Consider the following 11,368-nt stretch of genomic DNA (forward strand, 5'->3'; position numbering starts at 1 on the left):
TCATAATATTATGAGAAAAAAAGTCATAATCTTACATGACGTGTCCATTTTCCATTCCTCATTTCCTCCTTATTTTCCCCACACCTGCTTTGGACAGTCATGCCTCTCTCTGTGTTTAAAAACTAGTCCATGATGACTCGGGTCACTGTTAGTGTAAAATGCTTTTATCCAAATTAGCTACGTGACTAAATCTGTCAATGCATCTATTAATTACAATACGGCTTCAGTTTATCAAATAGTTGTTTGCACAATTTCCAAGTCCTGCTACTGATAATTTGATGCTAATGTGCAAAAAAGATTTATTTTAAGCAATACTAAAGAACAACTCGACAAGTTGCTCAACATAACTGCATGCTTTTTCTTGTAAAGGGTGTAGTATAATGACTTTAATTTTAGAATATTATGACTTTTTTCTCATAATATTATGAATTTAATCTCATAATTGAAAAAAAATCTTGTTGTGTGGCCCTAATACTCCATTGTACAAAAGTACCAATACATTGAAATCATATTTATAGCTGTCTTGAAATTCTTTGTGTCCTATTATTTAGTGCCAGGCAGAACATCGAGCTCCAGACTGTAGGTTGGGGTTGAAGGAAGGCCGTCCATTCTCTGGAATTACTGCTTGTATGGATTTCTGTGCCCATGCTCATAAGGACCAGCATAATCTCCACAATGGCTGCACAGTGGTAAGATTTCTCATCATTGTCTAAAATCTTTTGTTTTAGAGTGAGTCTTCAAAATTTAATGCAGAAAAGCTTAATGAAAAGAATGTTGTACATTTCACTTGTCCTGCTTTGTCAGGTGTGCACTTTAACCAAGGAAGACAACCGAAAAGTAGGCGAAATCCCTGACGACGAGCAGCTCCATGTATTGCCTCTTTACACATTATCAAAAACTGATGAGTTTGGTAGTGAAGAAGCCCAGCGCATCAAAATGAAGACTGGAGCCATACAGGTGCTTCAGGCTTTCCGTCGTGAGGTACGCAAATTGCCAGAGCCTGCCAAATCCTGTCGACAGCGTCGGTTGGAAGCCAAGAAGGCAGCATCGGAGAAGAAGAAGAACAAACTCATGCACCAGGCAGGGGAGACCCCAGAAAAAACTGTGGTCAAGGCTGAGCTCTGCATTTCTAGTTCGGCTGATCTCAAAGGCAACAAAGGTTAGTTATTCTCTTGTATTTTTATGTTTTCATGTTATTTATAAYGACTTCAGTTGAGGTCAACTGTTGTTTTCCCTTAATTGAAATGCCTAACAGTAAGATAAAAAAAAAATTAAGAATAGAATAGATAACTGAAAGCAGTAATAGAATGCTTGATTTAATTYTAATCTCTCTCCTGTTTTGAACAATCAGAAATTATAAAACAGGAAGTGAAGCCCAACATCAAGATGGAGCCATTTAATGGATCAATGGATGGATACCCCATGCAAGCAACAGACCCTTTCAAAAATATTTATCAACATCCTGCCTACTATGCAAGGGGAGCTCATTCCCCCGCAGGCCAGCCCTCTCCGGCTGACACAGTGAATGGCTACCACCACAGTCTGCCCACAATGCCCTATAGTTACTACAACTACCCACCCAATGCACTTTTCCCACGCAAATTGAGAACCTATGAAGGTCGAAATGGTTCTTCGCCCAAACCAGGAGGTAAGCCTGTTCAGGTAGACAAAAAGCCTGACTTTCAGAGCTCTCAGGCCAGACTGTCTCTATCCTCTATCAACCTCCCAGAGCACCTCACCCAATCCAGCCCCARTGCATACACCCAACTATCAGAATTCAACCCTTCCCGTCCTTCTTCTGTCTCCTCTGAGTCCTCCAACAGAGGCACTCCACTCATCAAACAGGAGCCTTTAGATGTGCCAGTCTATGAAGGTGCGTTGCCAAGTCAGACTGGTGCCAACACATCAAGAACCACCCCCCAACCTGCAGCCTGGATAGGGTACAAGCCGAATGGAAGTATTAATCCTACCACCTGGGATGGCCATTTAAATCGTAGACAAAGTCCAGAAGTCTCTTCCTTGAACTTGGATAAGTTTCACCAGCATTCCCAGCAGCGACAGTCATCTGCTTTTCCCCAGCAGTGGACATCCTTCCCTTGTTCAAATCCAGCAATGGCTTCCTCCAATCCATCAATCCAAGTACCTTCTYCTCCACCTCTGTCCCCTCACACTGGCACAGCACTCCAGGCTAACTTATACCAAGGCTCCACATGCCATGCTTCCTCTCATCCAGGTACACCACAGCCGGGCACCTCTCACTCAGGCTCAGTTACCCCACACCCAATGACTCCAGGCCCAGGCACCCCACGCTCTGGCACTCCAGGCCCAAGCACTCCAGGCCCAGGCACCCCACGCTCTGGCACTCCAGGCCCAGGCACTCCAGGCTCAGTCACCCCTAGGCACTGGGCCAGCCCTGCTCCGAGCCCTCAGTCTAATGCTTGGGGCATAGGGCTTGCTGCATATAGCCCTGGTTTAAAGCACAGCAATCCTGCAGGAGCCTACCCTGACAAGATGTGGTCCAAAACCGGGGAGAATCGGTGTTCCACTCCCCTTGGGCTCCAAGAAAAAGCCTGGAAGTCATGTGGAGGTTCAGTGGCAGGYAGCACTCCTTCCCCGGCTCCCGAGGGTCGCCTCTTCCCTGATGCCCTGCAGCAATCAGATCAAGCCTACTGCAACCCCTGCCGGGCTGAGAGTGACGTTGAGAGCTCCAAGCACCATGAAGAAGACGAGGAAGAGGTATGGTCTGACAGTGAACACAACTTCTTGGATCCTACCATTGGTGGTGTAGCAGTAGCACCAGCTCACGGTTCCATCCTGATTGAATGTGCTCGCCGGGAACTACATGCTACTACTCCGCTTAAAAAGCCCGATCGCTCCCACCCCACTCGCATCTCCCTGGTCTTTTACCAGCACAAGAATCTCAACCAGCCAATGCACGGCCTGGCTCTGTGGGAGGCCAAAATGAAGCTGCTGGCAGAGCGAGCGCTTCAGAGGCAGCAGGAAGCAGCTCTCCTCGGTCTCTCCCAGGAGGACATTAAGACTCTCGGAAAGAAACGTAAATGGGGTGCTACAGTCACAGGTTCCAGCCCAGGACCTGGACAAACTAAAGACAAGAAAGTCGGGCCAGTGACACGATTATCCTCCACGTTTTACACCACCTCTGTAGTTACAGTGTCTCCCTATGCCTTCACTCGCCTCACTGGGCCCTACAGTCACTTCGTCTGAGGCCTGATGGACACAGAAAGACTGAAAGCAACATAGTGGTGCAGTGGAGGGCTGTAGAAGGCAGGATGAATGTCTTTTTGCTGTTTCACAGTCTGGCATCTCTCCATCCTGCCCCTCTCCACAGTCCATATGGAGGAGGGACATTTTCATTGTGTTTTACCTCATGTCAGGCAGTGGTTTGGGCTGCCTGTGGTGCTCTTTCTCTCTCATTCCCAGAGAGGAACTCCATTGCTTTTTTTCTTGTTTATAGAATTTTAATGATCCCAATTGCTATTATTATCAATAATATTATGATTGCTCTTGTTACTGTCATTGTTATTACAGGTATTACTATAATGAACACTTGTTTTTCTTATTGCTGGTTTTTAATAATGTTATTGAGGTGATTGTTTTTTGTTCATGTTTTTGTTTTAATTGACGAGTCTGAGTCACCATTGCTTTTTACTTATTTGGAAAACTGTAACCCATTTTTTTCTGCTTTTAAATTTCTTTCTCCTTATTGGTTGAAAAACTCTACTAACAGGAGGAGCCATTATCTATTCAATCAGACAGAAAATCAAGAACACAATACACAATCATGTCTGTTTAAAGAAGTTAATGTGTGAAGTTTAGCCTAGTTTTTCAGCATGTTATCACTGACATCTAAGAAAAGTTTTACAGGAATGATAAAAAAAATGTAATAACAATCATAATAATAGAAAAAAGAGACTGGTTGCCAAGATCAAAACAGACTGCAGGTAAACCACAGTATTGCCTGTCTCTTGGCTAGATGATGTGCTTCTCCTGCTTATCTGCACTCCTCCAGCTTTCTACTGGTGCTCAAACTCTGGCTCTGATCAGTTCTTAGTCCGCTACTCTTCATTGCATTTGATGCAGTATTTAGGTGCTCTATTCCAGTTTGGCTCAAGAAGTGTTTGCAGGCAAGTAAATACTTGTATTTTAAATAGGTGGTGGGGTAACAGAACAACAGTTTTTATTGTTTTAAGATCCRGGGAAGGAACATTTGTCTAGAGACAAGGGTAGAAAAATGCTGTTCTTTGCTCAGTTTTCTTCCATGGTGAAAACTGTGCTTCTGATATCTCTTGATGTGCAGTTACTACACAGACATGGAGCAGGTGGAATTCTTTTTATCTTCCTAMAACTTTTGATTAGGGCTCAGTACTTCCCAGCATAAGCTCTAGAGGGCAGCAGTGTCTTCTTTTTCAACAYGCACTTGAGATGGTTCTTGAACCAGTGAAGCGTTTGCTTTGCTGCTTTAGCCRCCCACAGCCAGCAGAGGGGGATCTCACCCTGTCTGCTGACCATAGCTGGGACTCGCTAAAGCAGCTCAAGGCAAAGCCGACCTCTGTCCCACCGTGGATCAAATATGACCAGAGCTGCATCTGAGCAGATCTTGGGTTACAGCAGAGGAAAAGTGTCGGGACTGCAGTGCTCTTGGTGCTTCTAACACACACACACTCTGGTGCTGTCCTACTACACTTGATTTACCGTGAAGGACCCTCTTCCTTCCTCTGCATGGTGCTGTCATCTTTGAGCAGAGCGAGGCGTTTCCTTCCACAGGCACCTTGTTGCCACAGAGCCAGCCTAGCTAACGTGGCTGCTCTTTGGGTTGCAGCTTTGCTGTTGGACTTAAAACCTGGTTCTTGTTGAAGWAATYGTTGCGGATCAAATWGAAAGGCTACTGTCCAGAGCGAGGAAAGCACAGYCAGTCATCGCTTCTCCTCATAACACATCAACAGAGGAACCATAGAACTTACTGTAGCTTCAGGGAGCAGATACGAATCAATTAGTCTCTCACTTTGTGTACGCGACTGAGGTTCACCTGAACTGACACCGGTGTGTGAAAGAGACAAACCAAAGTGAGGGACTACTTGACAGCACCACTTGAGTCCTCATTTTTACTTTAGTCACATAGTTTGCTTGCAGTGTGTGTGGAAATGACAGGACTCTAGGAGTAGTAGTTTGGCTCAGCGCCCTGCTCTCCCACAGGCCTCCAGCTCTCTACCTCAGGCTGTAGAGACACTGGTCACAATCACAACTTGCTACTGAAGGCAGAAAATCCTGCACGTCTCCCCCCTCCGCCCCCCGTGTGTTCTAGGTTCCCCATACTCATTTTAACTTGCTTTTGTTTTATATATTTTTTTACTCTTATTTATTACTACATTGTGATTATGATAATGATTGTCTTTGATGTTATTGCGTTTTTCATCTTTTTATATAGCTAATACAAATTGTACATAGAGAAGAAAAAATTTATAAAAGCACTTTTAATCTTGATTTTAATGACAAAAAGAAAGAGCMGATTATTGACAACTTGAAGCTTAGTTTTTTTTTCTTTGTTCATTTCCTCAAGAGAGAGATAAAAAAAATGTAAATATTAAACTATTTAGGTAAGATTATTTAACTGGTGAGGATAGTAACTAAACCATGGATGACGGGAGTGTATTGAAGTCTCAGACAGCTCTTTGCAACACTTGATCTGAACGTGTTGTAAAAACTTGTGCTCAGTAACTCTGCTGTTTTACTTTTTTAAGTACTGTACCCCTTGTTGACCTGTAAATGGCAGACACACAATGATGTGATGACAGTACACCCTCCACATACCAAACCAAACCCATTCTGCAGTTCTCTTGTTCAAACTTTACATCTACACAATGTCTAAATTTTTAGAGTTTTACAAAAACTCAATGACAGACTCCGTCAACCTTAAACACAAATGAATAACRTTATCAGTGACGTGTTTAAAGACAAGTCTAAACCTGTAGCCATGAACAAAATGGTAATTTGAGTTAAGGAAATATGCTCATTTACTTACTTTTAAACATAAAATGAGATGATCAATGCTGTTTTTATAGACTCACGCTTACCAGCACATTTAATACTCTTTTACATGTCATTTATTTACTTACTCTTTTCAAAACCCTACAGCTAAACCAGTTGGTATTTTACAGAAGCTGATTTCAGGAAGGTCCCATACTCCTCTACAACAGATTTATCATTAAATTCCAACAGGTATCTAGGTGCTATCATTATGGAGATTTTTTTAAAAACCTTTGATTGTTTCCCATATAATCATGGCTTCATCTTGAGAAAAGAAAAACCTGTCAGTGTCCTCATGACTTTGACAACACAGAGGTGAATTTAAGGTGATGTTTTAGTGAGTKACAGTATAGCCTGCCAATCTTTTTCCACTTGTGTTAGACTATCATGTAAGTGAGACTGCCTCCCCCGCTTGTTTAGATGTCTGTATAAATATTGTCTGCTCTAGCTTTGCTAATATTTAAGGACGCTCACTGCTCACGACACCCCTTTGGAAGTTATCGGATTTCTTTTAACTTTTAATGGTATTTCATCAACTTAACACACACGTCACGGCTTACAGGAAGTTGTACCGGTGCAGTGGCCAGGGTCTGTTGTACTTACTGAGCACAGGACACGTCCGACGTCACACACACACTTCTGTAAGAAAGGGTGCTGAGGATACCGTGTACAACATATCTTATAATCTTTGTACATTTCTAAATGTCTCACCTTTTCTTGTTGGTTCTCATGAGAGTTTATTTAAAACACATACTGAGAAATGGGGGATGTTGGGGGTGGGGGTCGGACAACCGGTGCTATGATGCTACACCTTAAAATTCACTGTGTGAAAGTGAGAAAAAGGAAGAAGAAAAAAGAAAAACACAAAGGATAAGTGATAACCACAAATATTTTTCTGAGCTCCTTGAATATCAAGAAAACTTTAGTTTTGATTCGAGCAGTTTTGAAGTTTAGGAAGCTGCCCTGGTGCTGACTTTATGACGAGTCTTTTGTTACAACGCTACAAATGTACATCTCTTTGTTCAAGGGCAACGGTTGATTACATCCTCTCTCTGTTCATTCCATGTTATACTTGAAGTCACTGAAACTAGGATGAGAAGTAGAAACAAATTATATGAAGACTGTTATCTGGGTTTTATTTCTGGTACAGTGCGAGTACCGAACCATTAGATTTTTCTTCTAAGTATGTTGTAAATGTACATGTTAGCTGAATGCTAAAATATTTGAACATTTCCATAATTGTGTACTGCCGCCCTCATCCTCTCCCTAGTCATGCACTTCAWATCCTCACCCCAACCCTTTTCTCTTAAATCTTGTATATTTTGTCTTTCTTAACCACATTAAAAAATGGGGAAAAAAAGGAAAAAAATGCATCTCATTATGTATGGCCCAATGTTGAAATGTTATCATCTAATTTGCTGAATATTGAAAATTTGGAATAAAGATTTAGACCCTGGCCCATACAAAAAGATGAAAATGAACCTACACAAGTGGCAGCTACATTTCTTTTTTGAGTTGTAGGAATTGTTCTTGGTTCTTTATTTTCATGTCAAGGATGCAGTATGTAAAAAAGTGTTTTTGTTCAGTCTCTATCTCTCTCTTTGTAGCTGTATGGTGTATTATGTGAATACATAGTGTATGTGGTTAAAAAACCCACAATATTGTTTTATGTTGCGCGATAAATAAAAATATTAAAGTGAAACATWTTGTGGCWAACTCTTCATTACGAGCAGGGACTGGTTTGGGTTTTAATTAGCGTGTTGCAGTAAAGACAGTCAGCACTCAGACCTATCTGGAGCCCAAAGGGAGTCATTTCACTGATCCGTGTGGTCAGGTTGATTAGAAACCACACGGTGAATTCAACATAATGATCTGATTTGAGACCCTTTTGGAAAGCTCCAGCTCAGGCGCCGACCAATTACTGAAAATCTCATCTTCACTCTCCTTTCCTTACCACTCACCTGACAGGAGAGAGGGAAGTGGAAGAGCACTGACAAGTCGGAAAGCTTGGAGAGAGGAGGCTTCCTTTAGCTTTCATGGCAATAAGCACATATTTTCATAAATCAAACCTGCTGCTTTTAACTAAGATCAAGGTCTGCTGTATGAAAGGCCTGCCTTTTCCTCTGCAAGCTTAGATTACAAGTCCGTGTTTCTTTTAAATCCATTATCACACACAGATGTACTTCCAAGAAGCTGGGAGAGCAAGACGTGCAGAAGTTCAGAGCATGAATTTTCTATAGATTTGACTTAGTGCTTTAGGAGGCCTGGATGAGCACTTTGACATGTGCTCACATTGATAAAAGGTTGATAAATATCTGAGCCGCAGTGTTCTGAAAGCCAAACACTGACGGGGGGGAAGCCAGAGGAGGAGCAAAAATAAATTTAATGAATATACAGTATTTGCCTGTGATAGTTTTCTGTACAATATTTATTATTGGTCTCTGTTGAAGACAAATAATAAAATAWATAATCTTTCATTATATAGATATTAACATAAAAGATTAATTGCTACTTCACTGAACCAAGGAAAATTGAAGACAATAATTCATTAAAATGCAGTTATTGCTAAATGAGTTGAAATTTGCTGAAAAAGCTGAAAATAAGTTGCTAGAGGTCAAAACAAACTTAAAAAAACACAAGGTTTGCTAAAAGAAGTAGAAAAAGRTTAAGAGCTAACGTACCAAAAGGCTAGCTGAAAGCTAAATGTAGCACAAGGCTAATAAAAATCTAAAACATAGTGAAAGGACAGCTAAAGTGTCACTAGCTAAGAGCAGGAAGTAGATAAAAGCAACGTAAGAAGATGACGATAGCTCAGGCAGTTTTTCAGATATTGAGCTATTTGGTGTGAGCATCATAGCTACTCAGTGCTACACATGGGGAGATATTTGCTTAAAATGGTGACACTAATGTGCACCAGCCTGTTCTGTTTGCTATAGCTCACAAACTAGTGAACAAATTTAGGTGAAGCTCAGACAGTAATCATTTAATGTACATCTATGTAATACTGTTAACATTTAGAGCAGAGGAGYCCAAAGCGCGGGCCCCACCAAGCCATTTGATCTGGCCCACCAGTTGACAGTATAGGCTGTAACCTGTYGTCCTGTGTAGAAAACAGTATTTCCACTCAGTCAATTCATCCATTGGCCCAATAACTATACTGTAATGTAGATCATGACACTGACTTYATCTTTGAAATATTAAAATTAAACTTSAAATACAAGTAACAACAAGATATATTTAGATTTGATTTAACAACATAGATTTGCACACTTTATAAGGCCACAAAAACTCATATTTGATGAATTTATGAAATGTCCCATGARCCTTTGCTGCTTGAGAGTATGACAGACTTTCTCCAAGCGCACAGACTAAAACAAAAGTGGGCCACCACACTGGCTGCTAGCTTAATCGTTARRAATAAAGGACTTTACTAAAAAAGTATTTGTATTTTATGTATTGTRTTRSTGCATTTGRCCCGCAGCCCTGAATAGATTCTCATTTTGGCCCTCTTGAGGAAAATGTTTAGGCGCTCCTGATTTAGAGGCAATCCAATTCAAGATGGCCGCCACAGTTAAATGACAAAAACGGCTACAAATTCGTCAAATTTACAGATATTAAGCTACAGGGGATATGATGCAGGCATTTTTCTTTTATTTTSTTATTTTGTTATTTTAAGAGGTACTAAAACCTAATTTGGTTCTGTTGAACCTGGAACAAGATGAATAACGGTGAAGTCCAGTCTAATCCTTTAGGCACTAAGTTTTAGTTGTACTGAGTTTTGCAAATTTATGCTCTTAGTGCAGATCACCAGAAAGCTACATAAATTAATTTTACACATGAGAGATCAAAGTTGTGCTGCTATATTTTTTTTTCGTAAGTTAGAAACATTTTTTTTTCTAAAAGTGGGTCAGCTTTAAAATTGTAAATAAGTTGCAGATCAATCAAAGACCCTGATCTGAACATTATGAGCACTTTTCCTCATATTTTAATAAGAACTTAGACTGACAAAATTGATAGCAGTGATTTTAGCTGCAGGGTTGCTGGTGGAAGCAGGACTTGTGCTTTTGTTCGGCTCTAATATTTAAAATAAATTAAACTGTGGATGCTTAAGGTTAAAGTGGTGGGTGGTGCAGCTGCAGATTTGCTGGCCCAGTCGAATCTAACAAAAGATCATTGTTCACATACAGAGAGGTCAAYGTTGCTTACCGAGATCGTTGCTCAACAAACTTTCAGCACCAWCTTCACTTTTCATATCCTTGAAGAGGCAAGCAGAATTCAGATTCTGCAGTTTGGTGCAACAATCTGCACAACCACTTTATTCTAAAGCAGTGAGGAATGTAAAACGATCATCTAAAAACCCACATCCTTCAAAGTTTGTTCTCATTATCAAAGTTCACACAACTAGTTTTTCTTGGAGGACAAATTCATGACACAAGGCAAAGTGAAAGGACTTCATTTTGAATGTCATGCTTCACAGTTTGGATGGAAAAAAACTTAACTGAACCAAACATGCTGAGGAAAACTGACTCCTAAACCTCTCTTYGGTCCCTCTAATGAGCTCCCAGCTTTCATAAATTCAACTAAAAAAATACAACCAACGAAAGTTTCAGGGGTCAAAGGTCAGCACRGGAGAGGCAAACATGTCCAGCTGCTTAAAAAACATCACTTTATGACTGATATTCTGTTGTTGAGGATCAGGACAGAGGGCACATCATGAACTACTACTGTCTGATTATATTACTCACATCTGAATATATTTAACTTCTTATTTATAAAAATCCACTCAAATCCTTTTAACCTTTAAAGTATGTTGGAGAAAAAGTGGGCTGGGAGTTCYTGACAAACTGGTCCACTTTCAGTTGCTAGAGTAGAAATGATTGTGTTCAAAATAATATCATTAACAAAACAAGCATTTATTTAAGATGTACAGTGTGTACCAGTGAAGCTAAGGTGCATGTCTTCAGTCTGTGAGAGGAAACTTGATCTGGAGAAAACCCACTCATGCACAGGGAGAACATGTAAACACCATCCAGAAAGGTCCCAGGCTGGGATTGGAGCCAGCAACCTACTTGTGTAAGACTAAAGCTCTACCAACTGAGSCACCGTGCTGCTGAATTTTATATTTATAATGCGGCTGAAGATTCTCAGTCATCCAGGTCATGATAAAAAAAAACTTAATAAGAAACAATTGGACTTCTATTTGTTCCAAGCTTTATAGACTTTCATAAAGGCTCCCTGATAGGGTGCAGAAGTCTTTAGATTCAGAATAGAAGTTCAGTTGTACAGTTTTTTGAACTCGTGTATGTATGTATGTGTATATATA

The 11,368-nt window shown here is 40.7% G+C and overlaps 1 protein-coding gene across 4 annotated transcripts in view; it reads left to right on the plus strand.

Moving 5' to 3' along the window:
* tet3 (tet methylcytosine dioxygenase 3) overlaps positions 1-7,747 on the plus strand; it is a 56,714-nt gene extending 48,967 nt beyond the window's left edge. For all 4 annotated transcript variants that reach the window (XM_014018653.1, XM_014018654.1, XM_014018655.1 and 1 more), the window contains 3 exons: positions 552-689; positions 805-1,159; positions 1,352-7,747. In XM_014018653.1, the coding sequence (XP_013874107.1) occupies positions 552-689; positions 805-1,159; positions 1,352-3,225 (2,367 nt within the window). In that variant the 3' untranslated portion in view covers positions 3,226-7,747. The remainder of the gene's footprint in view (positions 1-551; positions 690-804; positions 1,160-1,351) is intronic.
* The last annotated feature ends 3,621 nt before the right edge of the window (positions 7,748-11,368 follow it).

This window comes from Austrofundulus limnaeus, unplaced genomic scaffold (assembly GCF_001266775.1).
Source record: "Austrofundulus limnaeus strain Quisiro unplaced genomic scaffold, Austrofundulus_limnaeus-1.0 Scaffold198, whole genome shotgun sequence".
Taxonomy (NCBI): domain Eukaryota; kingdom Metazoa; phylum Chordata; class Actinopteri; order Cyprinodontiformes; family Rivulidae; genus Austrofundulus; species Austrofundulus limnaeus.